Source organism: Alligator mississippiensis, chromosome 8, assembly GCF_030867095.1.
Source record: "Alligator mississippiensis isolate rAllMis1 chromosome 8, rAllMis1, whole genome shotgun sequence".
Taxonomy (NCBI): domain Eukaryota; kingdom Metazoa; phylum Chordata; order Crocodylia; family Alligatoridae; genus Alligator; species Alligator mississippiensis.
The window spans coordinates 82039802-82060404 of record NC_081831.1 but is presented as its reverse complement, the minus strand read 5'-3'; the positions used below and the strand labels follow the sequence as shown (position 1 = coordinate 82060404).

General features: G+C 53.2%; 1 protein-coding gene across 1 annotated transcript; it reads left to right on the top strand.

Annotated features, from left to right (window-relative positions):
• Nucleotides 1-479: 479 nt before the first annotated feature.
• On the top strand, nucleotides 480-16921 carry SLC6A14 (solute carrier family 6 member 14). Its single transcript, XM_006265530.4, has 14 exons — nucleotides 480-572; nucleotides 1425-1590; nucleotides 4312-4443; nucleotides 5596-5757; nucleotides 6288-6423; nucleotides 8088-8220; nucleotides 8775-8915; nucleotides 9319-9547; nucleotides 10520-10645; nucleotides 10740-10858; nucleotides 12134-12233; nucleotides 12469-12578; nucleotides 13524-13691; nucleotides 14471-16921. The coding sequence occupies exons 1-14, from the start codon at nucleotides 525-527 to the stop codon at nucleotides 14618-14620; spliced, it is 1920 nt and encodes a 639-aa protein (XP_006265592.2). The 5' UTR covers nucleotides 480-524; the 3' UTR covers nucleotides 14621-16921.
• The last annotated feature ends 3682 nt before the right edge of the window (nucleotides 16922-20603 follow it).

The window sequence follows — 20603 nt, the reverse complement described above, 5'->3', positions numbered from 1 at the left end:
TAGAGGGTCTTGCCTCTTTGCTCAGGATCAAATTGATCACCAGATTTGGGGAGGAAGATTCCCCAACCCCCGGTCAAATTGGTACAGACTGGGGGATGTTTGCCTTCCTCTGTAGCCTCTTCCTGGGATGTCTCCAGCATATATTAACCCACTTTGCAACAGGTATACCCCGGGGGCAGGTGGATTTGGGTGGGGGTGTTGCTAAGAGGATGCAGAGTGGATGTGCACAGGCGCTGGACACCTCCGCAGGTCCCTTCTCCCCCTCCTCGTTGAGAAGGGGGCGGGAAAAGCAAAGGCAGGGCTGGGCAGAAGCCGGGCAGGTGTGCTGGGCTCGCAGGGGGCATTCCCAGGTGCGGGGCAGGGCAGGGGAGGGGAGGGAAGGGGAGGTGCCCGGGGCTCTCGGCTCCACCTGGCCCGGCCCCGGCCCCGGCCCCGGCCCCGGATGCGGGCGGGGCGGCGGGATAAAGGGCCCGGCCCGGGCAGAAGCAGCGCAGGGAGCGAGTCGAGCCGAGCCGAGCCGGAGCATGGGGCGGCTCAACCTGCGCGGCTGCCTGGGCTGCGGCACCAAGGAGGTAGGCGCCGGGGCAGGTGCATCCTGAGAAGGTGTATTCCCGGGGATAGGGCAAGTGTATCCCAAAGGGACTGCACACCTGGGCAGGTGTATGTTAGGGAGATGGGGCAGGTGCATCCCGGGGAGACCGTGCTCCTGGGCAGGTGCCACTCCATGGGGACTGTGCTCCTGGGGCAGGTGTATCTCAGGGGAGACGCACTCTGGAGTAGGTGTATTCTGGGGGGACAGGGCAGGCGTATCCCAGGACTGCAAACCTGGGCAGGTGTATGTCAGGGAAACCACACTGGGGCAGGTGTATCCCAGACAGGTGTATCCTGGGGGGACTGCACACCTGGGCAGGTGTATGTCAGGGAGATGGGGCAGGTGTATCCTGGGGGTACCACACTTGGGGGCAGGTGTATCCTGGGGGACTGCATACCTGGACAGGTATATCCCAAATGGACTGCACACCTGGGCAGGTGTATGTCAGGGAGATGGGGTGGGTGTATCCTGGGGGTACCACACTCGGGGGCAGGTGCACCCCAGGGGATCCACACTTGGGGGCAGGTGTATCCTAGGGGGACTGCACACCTGGACAGGTATATCCCAAATGAACTGCACACCTGGGCAAGCGTGTCCCAGGGAAGCATGCTCCTGGGGCAGAGGAGGTGGGCTCTGGGGCTCCCCGCAGGGCAGGCAGCAGGTGCCATCCCCGCGCCCTTGCTCCACACTACAGCACCCAGCTCGGGCCGCTGTGGGCAGGACAGCCCGGAGCACGAGCCCACCTGCTGCTTGCGTGTTTGTCCGGGCAGCTGCTCCCCTCGGCATCCCGGGCACCTCTCACCGCCCTCCTGTGTGTCTTCCCCCCACGCAGGACTTCACCCTGTCCGGCGCGAAGGAGAAGGGCGCCGGGGAAGATGAGAACTCCGAGCGGGGCAACTGGTCCAGCAAAACGGACTACCTGCTGTCCATGGTGGGCTACGCCGTGGGCCTGGGCAACGTGTGGCGCTTCCCTTACCTGACGTACCAGAACGGAGGAGGTAGGGCTTCCCCTGCGGGCAGGGGCTGCGGGCGCCTGGGACAGTGTCGCCGCTCTAGCGTGACCTGGCGTTGGCCAGGGCTAACCCCGTCTCTGAGCTCGGGGGAGACAGGATCCGGGTTTGCACAGGCTCGGTCAGTCCAGTTCCCTGCTGTCCCCAGGTGGATATACAGCCCCTTGCACGCATTTATCCAGTTCACCCTAAACCAAGTTGAGGATCTGCTGCTCCTCTAAGGCAGCTGCTTCACAAGGCGGGTCAGAAACCTCCTTGTTCGTTAGCCAGCTCCTACATTTCTGATTCTGTGCCAAAACCATCCACCACCTTCAACAGCTCTTCTCCCTCCCTGGCATTTGCTGCCATCCTGTATTTATCCAGAGCGGTGGTATCCCCTCTCAACCATTGTTTTGCTCAGCTGAACCAGCTAAGCTCGGTAATTATCCCCAGCAAACACATGGGGAAAACGAGTGATGTCTGTAAGCAGCTCAAGCCCGCACAATGACCTGGGGCAGCGCCAGAACCAGCATCTGGATCTTCTGGTTTCCAGCAAAGCGTCCTGCTTTCCCAACCACGCCTCAGTCACCCGGCAAACAGTGTGTTATTTGTGAAGTCCCTCGGCCTGGCCCAGCAGACCTTGCAAGCATGCGGTCGGGCTTCTTTCCAGGCACCCTCCTTCGTGCCAGGAGAGCGGTGATGTGAGAGCAGGTGAGCTCAGGTGTTCTGAGCACCACGAGCTGCCGGAGCGAGTTGAAAGAACAAGGGGAGAAATAGCTGTGGCATGACACAGGATGAGTGAGATAACTTTCTGGCATGGTTGGTATGGAAACAGCTCCTCGTGGCATGCTTTTTTGGCTTGCTGTCTGATGCAAAAAAGTTCACTCGCATCTATTCCCGCTCCGCAAGGCCGCGCGGCTTTTCCTTGCAATGCAGCAGCCCGAGCGAAGGGGTTTGTGCCAGTCGGTCCAGCCCGTGTTTGTTCATTTTGAAGGGCCTGTTTTAACGCTCCTTCTCCGCCATATCGGGAGCAAAACTAGGTTGTCCTGAATGGCGAATAAGAACAAAGAGTTGCTTTTTATTCAGCACAGGGCTACGATTGTGTGGGTGTCACGGCAGGTCTTTTACAGCACTGTGCACTTGACATACCCTGGAGAAATGATCTCTAAGGGCCCTTCCAGCCCCTAACCACTATGAAGCTCCCAGGTGAATCTCGTGGCCGAATGCAGAGGCAAGCTGGGCCTGTTGGTCATGCACGGGTCCGCTTCCCGGGGGACGAAGGGGCGTTGGTGCAAGACCTTGCACTGGGACCTCCTTCTCCCTGCAAGGCCATTGGCTTCCATTCAGCAGGGCAATTAAATATATGCCTGCCTTTAGATAGGCGCGCCGTGTAGCTGAATGAATGGGAGTTTAAAGTGAGGCATGTGCCTAGGCATCCTGTTGAACTGGGTTTTGAATGGCATTGCAGGCCAAAAGGAAAATTAGGAGAGCTGTTGCACACAGGCCTATCAGATAGTGTCATGTGGCCTCGCACCTGTGTGAACACACGCAAGCAAATCATATTAAAAGCAACTTGATCTCACCGACACCAGTTTAACGTGGAATTTGGGAAAAGGCTCACGCAGAAGTAAAACTGAGGCTGTGTGTGACCCAGGTGTCGGCCAGGCGTACGACATCAATGACATGCATTTGCGCACTGTAGGTCCAGCATTGTAGGCTCAAATCACTGTGAAGTACAAAGAAGGAACAGTTCATTTTTGTTTCAATGACATTAAAAGCCATAAGCTGAAGAAGAATGAAAACGTTTTGAAGAATGAAAATGTTTTCTGTCCCTTGAGAGCAGCGCATGTTGGGCAGATTTTTATCCTTATTATCCAATAAAGAGAATTTGTCCCATTGCCTTTGATGAGTCAGTAGGCAAAGGAGAATCTGGGTCTGACTGTCTCTATGGCTTCCTGCATTTGCATAGGACTGATGGAAATGAAAAGAGGAGCCGAGGCTAGATTTTGATAACTCAGCTTTTCTTTGTATGTGTGAAAATTGAATGTGCCAAGAATTATGGATGCAGTTGTGCTCTTGTATTTATTCATGTATGTAATGGATGTAATCTGGAAGTTAAATACCTCATTTGTGAGTGCAATAAGGCTCATGCTTTATTTTACTTAAATTATTTAAATTAAAATGGAAATGGCATTCATATTTGACACTGTGAAGCTGTTATTTTAAAATGCAGCAGCGCTGCTTTATAGTACCCCCTTAAGCAATTATTGAAAGCATAAATCATGTGGGGAAACTGGATCATTTGAAAACTGTCGTATAAATGTTGTGCAAATGCTATCGGTTCCCCTTTTGGATCCAAGTACCAAAAGCCCAGTTTTTCAGCCTTGAAGGAGACCGGCACTTACATCTTGGCTGTTTCACTCTGGTGTTTAAACTACCCGGTGCAAGGGCTTGTTGTTCATGAGACCCCTCCATAGAAAGAAGTGACCTGGCAAATTGGTGGCAACTTTCTTCTGTGCAAGGGCTGAGCTGTGTGTTGCTAACACTGATTTCACGCGGGTCAGGTCAGACCTCCGTCGGGAATCCCTTTTCCCCTGCAAACACTCGCGGCTCTTGCAGAGGGCACCTGTAACCCATCTGCTCCACTGGTGGCCAATGCATGTGTGCATAGATGTGAAAAGCAATGGGATGATGCTGAATACTAAACGTTTCATTTCCTTTTTCTTCCAGGTGCATTTCTAATCCCCTATACGCTTATGCTGGCATTAGCTGGCTTGCCTTTATTTTTCCTGGAGTGCTCCCTCGGACAGTTTGCCAGTTTGGGGCCAGTGTCCGTGTGGAGAATATTACCCATGTTTCAAGGTCGGTGTTTTATTTTAACTTACAGATTTTCTTTGGTTGCTCTTAATGATCCAAAGTGGATTAATGATTTCCTTACAAGGCATCTGGCCAGGGTCACGAATAACGCACCTCGCGCTCTTTCGTGGGGGCGCGGTGTGTGTTACATGTAATGAAACCCTAGTTACATATGTGGCGCCATGTGCTATAGTGCTAAGCAGCCATTTTCTAGAGCTTCTCTAAAACCTGGCTGCTGTTTCTTGGCATGCTCGGTGTTAAATCCATCACCTGCAAAGGATGTGCCGACCCTGCAGTTGCTGCATGACCCTTTGATGCACTTCTGCGCAGGAGCTTGGCGTACCGGCGCCGTTGGGTCAGATGATTTCTGTTGCAGCAGCAAGAGGGGATAGATTTCTGTTGTGTGGGGTTTGTGCCCCTGCAAGAGGGGAAATAGCCACACTTTTATGCATCCCAGATCATGCAGGGGGGTTGGGACAAGTGGGCTAAATTCTCCCGTTGTTTATATCCATCCTGCATCAGCGCAGAGGGACGTACCCGAAGGCATAACTGACCCTGCGTGTACTCGGGAGGCTTCAGATAGATTAAGGCTGGAACAAGGAAATGTATTTTCAACACAATAGAGCTTTATTTGCCATCCTGCTGCTAGACGAGAGCAAAGGGGGTTTTATACAGATGATTTACTGAACGCCCAACTTCCTTGTCCGTTTCTGCTTCGTTCTCATGAAAAAATGCAAGCAAACATCTGCATTTGTCATGATAGGAAGAGCAGGAGGGATTTAACCCAAAGGCACGTGGATGCAGCAGATATTGTGTGTGCAGGGACACGTGGATACAGAATACCCTCGGACTCACCCACTCACTTTCTAATGCCCCCAACATCTCTCTGCACATGTGGGCATCACTCAAACCCGGGACGAGTGCACTGAAGCAAACGGTGCTCACCGGATATCCCCAAACGGACACCCTGCGCTGCAGGGTAGTTGCAGGGCATGGCATGCATACCCACCGATGCTGTGCCGTCCGTCGGGCAGTGATAGGATCTTGAGCATGCAGCATGGAAAGTAAAGTCCCGTGCAGTTTAGGGGCATTGACAACCCGTGTTATTTTATATTGCATTTGGTTCTTGTGACAAAACCTCCACTCTCTCTTTCCTAGGTGTGGGAATCACGATGGTCCTCATCTCAACCTTTGTGACCATCTACTACAATGTTATCATTGCCTATGCCCTCTACTATTTATTTGCCTCTTTTCAAAAAGTGCTGCCCTGGTCGGAGTGCTTTGAATGGGCGGATGCGAGGTGTGGCAGGAATCGCACAGGTACGGTCTCCAGTGCCGACGTACGGGTTTGTCGCTGCGGGCGATGCTCTGCAGTTTCCCAGCAAAGCCAAAGCATGTGGAAGAGATAGCAGTAGGCAGAGGGTTGCCCAAAAGGCCACCTGGAAACCTTTACTGAATTTGAATGGTGAACCTGTGATCTGTTGGGAACTTGGAGTGCACCCTCCTCCCTGCCCATCTGTCCTTCTTCTCTAGAATAAAAGGTTTCTAAATTGGTGTGTAAACACCAGCGATACTGCTCTCTGGTTTCATGTGGCTTCTTGACAAAGGGAGTGCCATTCTAAGATAAAACAGGCAGTTTGTAAACTTTATTTATTAACGAATCAAACCAAGGTCTCCGAGTGGCAGGCTGGGGCTTTTTCTAGATATGGCAGCTGGAATAGAAACTAAAGCCATAACTCCACAAAACATGCCACGGTTTTTGCCCTTTCTTGTACAAATGTCCAAGGTGAACATGAAAGCTGAGAGTCTTTGCCCACTCTTCTGTATTAACGATCTCTCCCTTTCTCCAGTGAATTCGTGCAATGCTACCTTAGGTAATACCACCATTCAAGTCAACTCCTCCTTCCTCACCAGCCACAATCTGACGTGTCTCAACGGCAGCATTATCTACAATAAAATGCAGCCTCCCAGTGAGCAGTACTGGAAGTAAGTGTGCCGACCTTCTTACCAGGAAAGCAAGCGCGTGTCATTTGGTGTTTGGAAGAGTCTTCCACATAGGTTGTGCCCCCCTTCAGAAATGGCTTTAGTTTATGCCCATTGCATACGGCTCAATCACAGAGAAGTGCCCAAGCAGAGCTTTTAGCTAAAGGAATGAAAAATAGCATCCTGGGAGATTTTCCCTCTCAAAGCCAGCAGTTCAGCAACTAAAGAGGACTTGGCACCCCCGTATCTTCAGCCTAAATTACTAGGTTCAAAATATTCAGACAGTCCACTTGCCTTTGCCAGACCTGTAATTACAAATCCCCGTTCAGGATGCACTGGTATTTATAATTGCAGGTCTTGCGTGTGCACGCCACGCACTTTGGGGTATGAGTCAGTGCGGAGTGCAACAGGGTTTCCATGTGATGAGTGACGCTTCCGGCTGTGCATCAGCCGTGTGGGTGGGTGTGGGTGTGCATCCGCCCACCGTCGGGTTGCACCTTGGGTGTGCAAGGCTGAGCGAGCGCCGATACTGCCAGCAGGGATTTAGGGCCTGGGGTGACCCGGAGAGGGGCGGTAGCAGAGTGGCGGTGACTGGGGAAGCAGAGCCTTATTGCAGGCTCCACCGTGCCATCAGCCCAGCTGCAAATAGGGACCTGGTTACACGGACTAGTGTCCAAGTCAGGTGTACACACTGGGAGCTGCTGTTGTTTGCTGTTGTGCCTGAAGGGCACCAGCTCGGTGGGCCGCGAGCTCAAAAACACCATTCCCATAGCAGGGAATCCCATTGCATTGTGCACTTTTGAGGTCGAGTCTCATAGGTTTCTTTGCATTTGTCATCACCAAGGCACCTAGGGCCCCAAAACCGAGATCGCTCCCCATGCCATCCCTGCAGCCACTTCGCCCCACTTGCTTTTCCCAAAGCCGTGAGCTAAATCCCCAGCTGGCACCAATTGCTGCAGCTTCACTGGAGAGAAGCTAGCTTGAACCTGGCACCCGGCTCTGCTTGTATAATGATCCTTGAGTTGGCCGTGGATGGAGGAAGGGGCAGGGTTCATTGCAGATGTGAGGAAAACACAGGCTGTTGTCTTCCAGCTTGTCCCGTCAGCCGGTAACCTGAATCGGCTTTGCTCAGTTGTGCGTCCGGGTAAAGAACGGCACGCTCGTGTCTATAACCTCTCTCCTGGACCCAGAGGAGGGTTAGGGTTAGGGGAAATTGGTGGTTTCTCTCGGCAGCGTCACAGAAACCAGCTTTCCCTTTGCCCCGAGCCCGGCCCGGTGCTCAGGAACCACCAGGAGAGCGCTGCATGCAAAGAGGGGCTGGGAAAGGTTTCTGCACTAAGGGCCGGGATTAGCACGTGCCTCAGTCCCGCTGCAATCAGTCGCTTTGGTGGTTTTGCTGGTCTGATTCCTAAATGGATGCAGTACAAAGAGTCCAGGCAGTCCCGGAGGAGGGATGGGGGCACCCAAAGGCAAAGAGCGGCAAGGTTTGAAGTACAGTGCCGTGGTCCCAGCTATGCCCCAATGGCAATGGAGGCCCAGGAGCTCCAGGGAGACCCTCCTCCTCTCCGGACACGGCTTTGGGCTGTCCACCACCGAGCCCCGGGGCTAAGAGCTGCAGCTCTGCCTTCCTAGCGCGGTTACGCTGACCTCCCTGTTTGGTGTTGCAGCAAAGTGGCTCTTCAGCGCTCGAGCGGGCTGGACGAGACGGGCCACGTCGTCTGGTACTTGGCCCTGTGCCTCCTCCTGTCCTGGATGATTGTCGGGGCCGCGCTCTTCAAGGGCATCAAGTCCTCAGGGAAGGTGAGTGCCGGCAGGCACGACCCTGCGTGGGGGTGACCCTGACGTCCCTGGGAGCGGGGTGCTGCGCAGGATCGGGCACCGGTCCATCCATCAGCCCGTGGCACAGACAGCGTTGGATGTGGCTGCCGCTCTGTGCTCGGGCTTTACCTCCCGCTTGTCCATGAGGGGCAAACACAACATCCCTTATGCAAACACACGAGCTTCTTCATGGGCGGATCTACGATTTTGCAAAGTGGGGTGCAGACGCACCAGTGCACCCCCCACCCCCAGATCCACCCCAAGCCTCTTTCTCCCCCAGGGCCAACTCAATTGGCACGGGGTGCGGGGCTTTTCCTGCCGCATCAGAGATCCAGGTTCACTTCTTGCCTGCTCTCTTGCAAAGAAGCCATGCATGCACATGCATCCACACCCTTAAACACGTGTGCACACACACCCATGCCCTGTGAACACACAGGGTACACCTCTACCTGCAGTTTATTAATACTTACCTAAATCCTGCAGAGACCTGTGCGCCCTTCTGCAAACTGATGGCCGCCTGATGTTTCTCTTGGCAGGTGGTCTACTTCACAGCCCTCTTCCCCTACCTCATCCTCATCATCCTGCTGGTGAGAGGTGCCACGCTGGAGGGGGCTATGGACGGCATCGAGTACTACATCGGGAAGCAGTCCAACTTCACCAAGCTGATGGAGGCGGAGGTGAGCCCCACGGCCACCTTCGATCACTGGGATCCACCCGTCCATGCAACATCTCGAAGGGCGCAGCAGCTCCGTGGCGTCATAAGAGCAGCTTGCTCCTTATAACCCTCCCACCTCCCCAAATCCTCATCTAAAATGATGCTAAACTTGCAGCAGCCCCTAGTTGTATGGGTGACCCGCGTCTTAAAAGCGCACCTTCCCCGGGACTTAGCTAAAGGATGAACGCGGGCTGGGGGTTTCTGGAGATCAGCAAGGGGAGGTGCTGGCTTGCCTATTCTTCAAGCCTTCGGTCCCTAAAACCAAGGTAACATTGCAGCTCCCGCGCAGGCCAGAGCGAAGGGTGCAGGACACGTAGTCACGGGTAAATAGTGCAGTCACTGATGTAAAGCTGTTTGTGTTTTAGGTGTGGAAAGATGCAGCCACTCAGATCTTCTACTCCCTGTCCGTGGCTTGGGGCGGGCTGGTCGCCTTGTCCTCGTACAACAAATTTCACAACAACTGCTATTCCGATGCCATTTTTGTCTGCGTTACAAACTGCCTCACCAGCGTGTTTGCTGGGTTTGCGATATTCTCCATCTTGGGACACATGGCTTTCCGGGCGCAGAGACCCGTCTCAGAAGTGGTGGACTCAGGTAGGTTTGAAAGCCTCACCTGGTTTGCTCTGATTTTTCACACCTGATTTGTCCCGGCGGGTGCAGCCAGCGTGTCGGGATCAAGGACATCCAGCCCGTGGTAGATTGAGATCAGGAGTGCGCGCTGTCCTGGTCCCCTGACATTGGCTTCACGCTGTTCGGCACACGAGAGATGTGCAAAAGCTCCTGCACGAGTTTCCCGTGCACTCGCCGGTCTTTGTGCTTCTTAGCTGCTTCTGCAAGGCCCCTGCTGTCTAACGAATGCATCTCGACAGGAGGGGAGAGAATGAAAAACAGGGTGGTAGAAAGGGAGGTTTCTCAAGTGCAAAGATAGGTTTGATGCTGACATTAGTCAGTCTGCCAAGTTATAGGGGAAATCTAGCCCCTAAAGCCGGCCAGGGCACAAGGCCCACTGAAACTCTCGGAAGAGGAGGAGATGGTAGTCAAATCTACATGATTTCACCCTTAATCTCTTTAAGGATGGTGTGGCTGTTTTGCTTCTTTCTCCTTAAGCATCTGCCCTAAGGATTGAGCTCTCCAGGTGTGATGGAAAGTAGTGAAACATGCTGAGCGATTGATGTTGTAGCAGACGACGCTACAGAGCAAGTTCTTGGGGGGAGAGAGATTAATAATGGACCAGGGGCTTGGTCAGGTGTCCACTGAAGTCAATGGGAGCCTTGCTCCTGGTGCAATAAAAAGAGGAATGAGCTGTAAGTGGAGCAAACCAGTTCAGCCAGGGCTAATTAATCTGCAGAAATAGCCTGACACCAGACCACCTCCTGCTCTAGTTGTGGTCAAGAGCAAAGCTTTCCTTGGCTTCAGTGCTGCGCTCTTTAAATGGTGCAACCCGTACCCAGGTGTTTTCGCCCAGATCTGATGCAGTTTCCCTTTATGTAAGCGGGGATAATAAATGAGCTGGCTTAGCATTAAACACCTTAGACTAATTGTGCATCTTGCTCTCCTTCCTTTCAGGGTTCGATTTAGCATTTGTCGCCTATCCAGAGGCTCTCTCCCAGTTACCAGTTGCTCCCCTATGGTCCTTCTTGTTTTTCTTCATGCTTTTGCTCCTGGGTCTGGACTCTCAGTTTGCTACCATAGGTGAGTAGGAGTTAAAATAAAGAAATGCTTCCTTGTGAATGCTAATTGCATTTTGTCCGGTGTCCAACCTGTACAATTCTCTCTTCGCCTGCAGAAACACTTACCACAACCATACAAGATGCATGTCCCAAGGTGATGAAGAAGCTGCGAATTCCTATAACCCTGGGAGTGTGTGTAATCCTTTTTCTTCTCGGCCTTGTCTGCGTCACTCAGGTACGGCACCAACTCTTTCTCAGCGTTGGGTTTCATGGTGCCTCAACCGGCGGGATAGTTTGTACTAGACCTTATAAACACTTTCCCAGTGCGACAATTAATTTGTGCAGCCTTGAACACGCGGGCACCTACGTGCAGCACTGTAGGGATTGCAAGTGGCTATTGACTGCATCGTCTTGTTCAGAATTGATTACCCAACAGGACGGCTTTTTCGAACACTTATATTCCAGGCATAAAAAATAGAGAGCTGAAAGGCTTCTGTAGCTAGTTTGGCTGTCCCCTAAAAAGATATTTGTTATAATTTTCCAGTTCCTTAAATACATTTAAGTGGGTTTTTTTGAAGATGGACTGCGATGACCTCATCTGAAACCATAGGTTTATACATGTCATTGCAATGAGAGTGTTGCTGCCACAAAAAGCAATAGCCCTAATGAACATGTTATGGTGTCATAGCTTCTCCCTTGCCGAGGGAGGTTTAGGATGGATGTTAGGAAAAACTCTCTCACTAGGAGGGTGGTGAAGCACGGGAACAGGCTCCCCAGAGAGGTGGTGCAGTCTCCATCCTTGGAGGTGTTTCAGACCCAGGTAGACAAACCCTTGGCTGGGATGATGGAGTTGGGGTCGGTCCTTTTTTGAGCAGGGGTTGGACTAGATGCAACTCCTGAGCTCCCTTCCACCCTCGTTGGCTATGATTATATGATTTTAACTGCCCCTCTGCTACTGCTATATCGCACTATTTGACACCAGCCATTCAATTCATCCACATGAGGGTCAGGTGGGTCTTTTGCCCCTTTTTTTTTCTTGGCCCAGGGGTATGCAATAGGATGCAAGTGGCCTGCAGCTGATGCTGTTGCTCCCTGGGCCGGGGGCACAAAAGCTGATGTCCAAACCCTTATGGGGCGCAGGTTTCTAGGAGGTGGTGGTGATTGCAGCCAGCAGCATAGCAAGCTCATTCAGTACCCGGGATTTGGGTGGAAGGGGGTATGCCAACCACTGCAGAGCAGGGCAGTATTTGGAGAAAGAAATGCCCAGGTTCTCTGCACGGCTCCCCCCCATAGCAATGCTTCCCCGTGCAGAGAGAGGGGAGACCAGCCCATCTGGGAGCCCCTGGGCCCTGCGCGTTCCCCAGATATGCACCAAGGTGTCCGGCCAAGAGGAGCAGCAATTGTCAATAGAAACCTGCGCTCCGCTAGCACGCAGCCGCCAACCTTTTATTTCCATAGAAAAGGTTACCAGGAGGAGGTGAGATGTGACCTCTTCCTGTCTGCATTGCAGGCTGGAATCTATTGGGTTAACCTAGTGGATCACTACTGTGCTGGCTGGGGGATCCTGATCGCAGCCGTCCTGGAAATAATCGGCATCATCTGGATTTACGGTAAGCCATCTCCCCTGGGAAGCCACGCGACGACTGTGCTAGCCAGCCCCGTCCTATCGCAGGCATTTCCACACTATGCCTATGGGAAAACATCTCACACTGTCCAAATGGGTAAAAATTTCCCTCCCTGATGAAAATGACCCCCTCCCTTCCCCTTCCTATGCCTTCTGCATATGGTGAACCCTAAGGGATAGCCGTCTGTCTCACGATGCGCCGTTTGGTCACCTTTCTACAGGAGGGAACAGATTCATTCAAGACGTGGAAATGATGATCGGGAAGAAGAGCTTCCTCTTCTGGCTGTGGTGGCGAGCGTGCTGGTTCGTCATCACGCCTCTCGTCTTGTCTGTGAGTGTCATCCCAGGCCGCGAATGCATGCAGCGTCCGATAGCGGCCTGCTCCCGCTTCGGGCCTGGGTCCTTGGCCCCGTGAGGCTGTTTGAAGGCCACGTGGGGCTTTTGTGGTCATGGGAAATCCCAATGCCGTCCCATCCAGACTCGAGTCTGCTGTCTACCCCATCTTCCCAAAAGGAAGCCCCCATAAATACTCTCCTATCTGTTTCCATCCTCTCTTCAATGCATGAACTTGATTTTGCTTCTCTGATGCGATTCCCTGACTGGTGACCTGGGGCGACTTCACTCGCTGAGGTCGGAGACCCCGGTCCTTGGGCGTCCCGTCCTGTCGCTGTTCCCTCTCTGCCCTGTCGCGTGGATCTCATCTTTAATGCACACACAGTGTTTTTTCTTTTAAAAAGCCTGCTATGCATCACTTTCTGGCAGCCACCCTCTGTCTAATCTCTCTAGGCGACAATGAAGAAAATGCTTAATATAAATGCCTGACGTGCAGGAACTCCTGATCTCAGCTCCTCCGTTCTTTCCCCATCTCCTGTATATATTGGACTAGTAGTATGCATACTCGGAGGTATTGAGTTCCTCTTGTGCATCCTCTGCATGTGCATGCACTGCATGTGCATCCTCTGCATGTGCGTGCATGCACTGGATGTGGGGTCATTGCTAGAGCTGCTCTAGCAACATAGTGATGAAAAATCGCACCACGTGTTGGCATGTGTGTCCATGCATGCTTACAGGCTAGTAGCAGCATGATGATCTGTATTACCTGACTGTATTTGGGGAAGAAAGCTCTGAAAAGCAAGCCAGAGGCTCCTGGCAAAAAGCAAATGAGAAGGGTGCGGGAGTGGCAGGGGCCGTGCTGTAGCTGAGCTGGGAAGGAGTCCACAGAGATCAGCCCCAGCTTGCAAACTCATTTATTTCCCTGTGTCCTCTTTATTTGCAGGCCATTCTGGTCTGGTCGGTGGTCACGTTCTCAGCTCCCACGTACGGCACGGTGAAGTATCCTGCCTGGGGCAACGCTGTGGGCTGGTGCATGATCGCCTTTTGCATCATCTGGATTCCCATTTTTGCAGCCATCAAAGTCGCGAAAGCTCGAGGAAACCTGTGGCAGGTAAGGGGAGAGGGGGCTGAGAAAGCAGGAGCCTCAGTTGTTTTGTCTGCGGCTGTTGTCCAGACCGCGTCCCACTGCAGCAAACTGGTGCATCTGACTAAGCCCTGATCCGTTGTCTCTCCCCGGGGCTCCGTGTACGGCTCTGGCCCGTCAGACTGACAGTGTCAGTCAGGCTAGGTGCCGCTTTGGTATCTTGGCTGGCTCATTTAATTTTGGATAATAAAATTATAGGAAATGAGGGTGGAAGGGCGCTCAGGAGGTCACATCTAGTCCAACCCCTGCTCCAAGCAGGACCAGCCCCAGCTACGTCATCCCAGCCCAGGTCTTGTGTACCGGGTCTTCAAAACCTCCAAGGATGGAGACTGCACCACCTCTTTGGATGACCTGGTCCAGTGCTTCACCACCCTCCTCGTGAGAGTTTTTCCTAATATCCAACCTCAACTTCCCTTGCTGCAGCTTGAGCCCATTGCTCCTTGTCCTGTCACCTGCCCCCACTGAGACCAGCCCAGCTCCATCCTCTTTGGGATGCGATTAGTAAAGGACTGCCGTGTGCAAATGAAAGGGACCATCACGGGTGCTTATGAATCAGATCCAAATCCATTGCTTGTATAGACTCAGACCTCCAAGTTTGGGGCAGGGGACGGGACGGGCGGTCATTATACTTCTCCCCACTGTTCAACGGGGAACTAAAATAAAACCCAGCCTTTTGAAGAGCAGGGAAATGCACAACCTGCGTCTAAGGCAGCGGTCACCCCAATTGGTGTCCCTTTGCTTTCCAGCGCATTGTAACCTGCCTGCGGCCAGCTCCGAACTGGGGGCCTTACCTGGAATCACATCGAGGAGAACGATACAGCCACATGGTGGATCCCAAAAAGGAGAAGGACCATGAGATCCCGACGGTAGCGGGATACGTGCACAAGCCTCAGTGAGACGCCGAGTTCCTCCTGCAGATTTTTAACCTGAATAGGATTTTTTTAATGTTAGGAGCCAGTGATGCAAAAGAAGAGAGGAAGCCATAGTATTTATTATTAGCACTGAATGTTTGTGGAGCAACCGGTCATGGACCAGGGACTGGACCCCGGGAGGGCAGCCAAGTGTGTCCCAGCCTCCCCGGCGAAGAGGGGCCGGCTATCCCCTACCCCGTCCTGTGGGGCGTGGCACGCAGCTGGCCTGCAGATGTTGCTCCCGGCTGCAGCGGGGCTGGGGCAGATGGGGCTGTGCTGCGCACACCACAGCCCAGACACCCCTCCTGCCTGCTCCAGCACCTCTCAAGGGGCGCCTGGGCGGGCTGATGTCTGGCTGCGTAGCCTGGGCACCGAGCATCATTTCTGCAGTAGCGGGGCCCAGGATTGGAGGCTGAGACAAACGTGTGTTTGTGGAGCTCAAGTCTCTGATACGGAGCGGTGAGCAGCTGCCGTGCCCTGCAACGAGGGTACGATGCAGCAGAGTAGCTTTCTGCACATTTCTATCCACTGGGATCACAAACGGGTCACTGTCCTGTCGTACGAGCACAGTCGGGAGTCACCGACCTCGCACAGCTGAGTAAAAGGCAGGGTAGATTTGCACCTTCTAGGCTAAGCAAAGTAGACCACTAGATGTATAAGTATGTATAGATCTATATAGCCATATATATATACAGAGAGATCTACAGATAGATATAGATATCTATCTATATCTATAGATAACTATATAGATCTATATATAGATACATATATAGATATCTATCTATATATATAGAGAGAGATAGAATATATCTATATATAGATATAGAAGAGAGATAGATATCTATAGATCTCTTTATCTATCTATAGAATATAGCTATACATAGATAGATATCTATAGATCTCTTTCTCTCTCTATATATAGAGATCTATCTATCTGTCTAACATATATATAATATGTTATTTCAGCTACTTTATAGTGTATATCTATCTATCTAGATAGCTAGATAGATGGATAGTGTTCACAAGTCTATCAATCAATAGAGAGATAGCTATAGCCAGATTGATTAATAGAGATCTATCGATTGATATAGATATCAATCTATCTAATATATATATAGATCCATGTAGATAATATAGCTATCCATATACAACACAAACTTTGTGAGCTGAAGCTCACTTCACCCGATGCTGTGAAAGGCCGTGCGCAGAGCGGTATATAAGGGAATGCAAAATTTGCACACCAAAGCAGCGAGGGGGGCAGAGGGGCATTGGGGGGACAGTCTGGGAGCAGCAAATATAAGCAATAAGCCCTAGGACCACGGTATCTGATGAAGTGATCTGCCCGTGCAAGGTTGTGCTGTACGTGGATCTGTAACTACACGGGTTCGCCTATAAAGTGTGAATTGACCGGGCCGTCTGCACGACTTCAGACCAGAACACAACTGATGGCGTCTGTCTTGCAGCTAAACCTGGAGCCCTCTTGTCCCCCCTGCACAGAGACGGCAGGGGAACGCGTTACCCTGCGCCCCGCTCCCCTTCGTTCTCGTGGGGGACAAGAGTCCCTCCTCGTGCGCGGTCCCACCCGAGGGCCTAGGCCCCACTTCAAAAGAGGGCAGCAGGAGGGTCAAATCATGCTTGATATTAGACTGTCGTCCCAGCCTGCCCGCGCTCAAAGCTCAGGAGTGCGGCACCGGGAATCATGACGGTCATTTATAAATCCTGATGCTTTAAGTAAAAATCCTAGGAGAAAAAAGCCTTTTCGTTGGGTTGTCAGCATTTCTCTGTGGTCCTTGTCAGCTTTCCTTGGTATCGATCAAGGCCAGTAACTCCCTTCCCTTTCCGCATGAAGGCACGTGACCACGTGACTCCAGGGGCTGGGGATTTATGCCAACCAGCAAGTCTCATGAGCGCTGAATTTGTCCATTCATGTGATTTTGGCTGTGAAGTGGCACGGTTTGTTTCCAAGGGACTTGGCCTCACGCAGGCTCCAACTTTACTGGCCACCAACACCTGCAATTTGGTGGTGCAGGATGGGATGGAGGATGTCTGTCCTGGTTTCGGGGAGCGGCGGGGACCGCTGTATCTCTCCCCTTGTCGTTCCGGCTTCTTTGCAACAGCCTGGTGCAGATTTCCAGCTCGCTGCCCCACGCGGGTCTCTGTCTCTCCTAGCCTGGGTGGGGATCGCTGGCCGGGCGCTGGCTGTGCCGTACAAACAGAGGTTCATTTTATACTGGCATTTTTGTGATGAATTAGCAAATTCAGGAAAATAAAATGCAGAGTTTGTAACTTGTTGGGTTTTTTGCAACCAGGAATGTGAGGCAGCCTCTTGTCTCACCCGCTGTGCACACTGTCGCGAATCTCGGTCGGGTTTTCTCTGGGCGCGGGGGCGAGAGGAGGGAATGGCCACCCCGGGGCGGGGTGCTGGGCACTGAGCTGAGGTCTGGCTGCAGCACAGAGGACCCAGACCCCAGCCTGGCCTGTGCCAGCAGGGCGGGACGGGGCTTGGCTGCGATGCCCTGGGACGGCAGGCAGCTGCCACCGTTAGCAATGAAGATCACCGTGGGAAAGGGCGATGCATCGCCCCAGGCTGCATTGGGAGGGAATCCTATTCAGACTGGCAGGGACCGGCAGGTGGGCTTTGGAGAAGGGCATGCTTGCTGCACTGGGGGTTGCACCTGGAGCTAGGGCTGCTCCGTGGCCACGTGCCCATCCCCGACGGCCCCCTTCTGCCAGGGGCAGTCAGGAGACCTGAGCAGGCTGCTCCAGCCCATCTCAGGGAAGATCTCCAGCCCCTGCCCTGGTGAGGGCCACAGCCCCTCGCTGCAATGCCTGGGGGAAGACAAGCCCTTCATGAGGCTCTAGAAACCCCCCAGCCGAGCCGTGAGGAGCCCCCGTGTCTGCCCAGCCCTTACCCCTCACCTGCTACAGTCGCACAGACCAGTGCTGGAGCGATCCCATCTGCAGGGGGGCTGCTCTCCACAGAAGTGGGGTCCCCTACTCTTGCCGGCTCACCGGGGAAGGGCGGTGCAGTGTTAGTGCAGGGGCAGCTGAGCCCTGCAGCGGTAGCGCAGCACGAGCGGATGTGAGGGTGCAAGGCAGCACTGCAGTGGGGGCAGTGTGCAGTGCAGTGTTAACATGGGGTAGATATGAGCACACAGTGCAGTGTGAAGGCAGGGGTAGGTGTGTAGAATAATGTTAGGATGGGGGCAGCTGTGCAGTGCAGTGCTAACGGTGGATATGAGTGTGTAGTGCAGTGTCAAGGCAGGGGTAGGTGTGAAGAGCAATGTTAGGATGGGGCAGCTGTGCAGTGAAGTGCTAACGGTGGATATGAGTGCAGTGCAGGGGTAGGTGTGTAGAGCAATGTTAGGATGGGGCAGCTGTGCAGTGCAGTGCTAACAGGGTGGATATGAGTGCAGTGCAGGGGTAGGTGTGTAGAGCAATGTTAGGATGGGGCAGCTGTGCAGTGCAGTGCTAACAGGGTGGATATGAGTGCAGTGCAGGGGTAGGTGTGTAGAGCAATGTTAGGATGGGGCAGCTGTGCAGTGCAGTGCTAACAGGGTGGATATGAGCAAGCTGTGCAGTGTTAAGGCAAGGGCAGGGGTGCTGTACAGCATTAGGATGGGGCAGGCATGCAGTGCAGTGTTAACAGGGTGGACATGAGCATACAGTGCAGTCTCAAGGTAGGGATAGGTATGCAGTGCAGTGCAGTGTAGTTGGAGGGGAGGGCTGAACGTGCAAGGCGAGGCAGGTGAGCAGCGCAGTGGTAGCACACGACGGGGGCAGTGAGCAGTGCACACTACCAGGCCCCCCAGGAGCACTCTGCTGCCCCGCTCCAAGCAAACACACCCTCTATTTAATTCACAATGTTCCGAATTTTTGTGAGATGCTTTTAAAGAGCACGTTCGCTTTGCTCCTCTGGGCTTTTCTCCTGCCTCCTCTTTCCATCCCATTTCTGGGGAACAAAAGGAGGAGCAGGAAGGGGGCAGAAAAACCCTTTGGCTTTGCTTCCCTTTGGTTCGAATGCACCTGAAAGCACCTGCTTTGGCTGGTTTCCTCACCTGTCAGCCTGCCGCAATGACTGAGGGGTAAGAGTGTGAAGGCAAACTCGAACCAAAGCAAGTGGTGGCTGTTTTCTGGAGGCCGTTGCTAAATTGGGAGCCAAGAAGGAACCAAATGTGAATGCTACTTGTGCTCTGACAGTCACTATCCCGTCTTTTTCCTGTTCCTTCCCGGGCGCCGGGCGTGCGGCTGCTGCAGGCAGTAGAGGGCAGCCTCGGTTTGCTGCTGCATCTCTTTTCTCGGGCTACAAAGCACCGCTGCAGAGGGGCTGGCGAAGGCCCGGTACTCTATTCAGGAGTCTCCTAGCATCCTACTCCAGCTGGGATTCCCACCAGCTCCCCTCCCTGCATTTACTTCCCACTGAAAGGGTCTCAGGAACGTCTTTTGCAGCCGCAGTGCTTGGCTCTGAGCTGCTTTGCTGGGATGCTGGTCCTGCTGACTCCTGTGCAGCAGCGCCGTTGCTTCCCCAGCGTTACTGCCGAGCGATGTGAATGCAACGGCGACGGGAATCGGCCCCGCTGCGCTAATAGGGCATCTTCACACACAAAGGTGGGGTGTGAAAAGGGCACAGGACAATCTCATTTAACTCCCCTATAACTTGGCCTGGCCTGCATGGCCTGGTACATTGGTGGGCAGCGCTGCTGCGGCCGCCGCGTCTTGCGCAGAGCAGTCCAGGCTGGCAGGAGATGGTCAGCTGGGACTGGTAGCAAGGAAGGAGTTATGAGGATGCTGTTTTCAATAGCACAGATGAAGGCTGAAAATGTTTTAGGGCCGGTTCAGACTCTAAGCACTTCCAGTGCGGACGCGGGTTCCTGCGACAGCAGTATCATAGTGCGTTGCATCCCGGTTGGCCCAGCAATGGGATGCAATCTTCCCAAAGCTGCCTGTGGAGCTGATTTGCTTCTGAAACATAAATGATGGCAGTGGCCAGAGTCCAACAGGCATTTCCTACCAGGTGGTAAAAGGCAAAGGATCTCCCTCGGGGATGATCTTAGGTGCAGCGATGCCTTGTTCTGCTATGGGGATTTCCCAGGCTTCTGGGCTGTGCTGGCTGCCCCGTTCCCCCACTTTCTGCTATGTGTTGGGGGGCTTTTCAGCCTTCCCAGAGGCATTGGGTGTTGGCTGCAGCCCAGGATGGGGCTGGGGATGGGGACTGGGCTGTGCCAATGCTCCTGCTGGGACTCAAACCCCGGCTAGAGGGTCTTGCCCCGTTGCTCAGGGTCAAGCAATGCCAGATCCGATGTCGGGAAGGAATCGTACCCCCAGATGGATATGGACTGGGGGGGCTGTGCTTTCCTCTCTAGCAGCGGAGCATGGTCCTCTACCAGGGATCCCTTGAGCATATACGGATAGCGTTTCATAGAAGCAGGATGGACGTTGGCTGCCGTGGTCCCCTGCTTTCCCTGTGACAGGTGCAGGTGATGTCTGGTGTTGTGTCAGGGCTGAGGGTCATCTTATGCAGAGTTTGGATGATGGTTTTGGTTTGGACAGGGCTGATCCTACCTCAGGCAGGAGGTTGGACTAGACGTACTTTCTTCAGGTCCCTTCCAGCCCCTACTTCTTTAGGATGCTATGACCATCAAACACTGGGTGGTATTTGGGTCAGATGGAAAACTTCACCCCCAAAAGTCAGGCATTGCCACGCTCCATTCATCTCCTTGTGAGCATCCACCCCCTTTGGACAACCCGGCATGGCCGGCGTCCCAGAGGATGTGGGAGTGTGAGGTCTGCAGGTTATGGGCATGAGCAAAACGGTCCTGGTGGTGCCTTTCATGGGGAAAATGAACATAGGTGGCTATCTTCCAAAAATCAGGATGCGTGTTTGTGTGCACGCATGCTTGCACAGATACAGAACTAAAAGCTCAACTTATCTCTTAGTTGAAAACCACAGACATTTTGGGCCTGGGTT

Coding starts and splice junctions, on each gene's coding strand:
- SLC6A14 (XM_006265530.4), top strand. CDS start 525: ATGGGGCGGCTCAACCTGCGCGGCTGCCTGGGCTGCGGCACCAAGGAG. Junction 5,758..6,287: donor GTGTGGCAGGAATCGCACAG/GTACGGTCTCCA, acceptor CCCTTTCTCCAG/TGAATTCGTGCAATGCTACC. Junction 13,692..14,470: donor CTCGAGGAAACCTGTGGCAG/GTAAGGGGAGAG, acceptor TTTGCTTTCCAG/CGCATTGTAACCTGCCTGCG.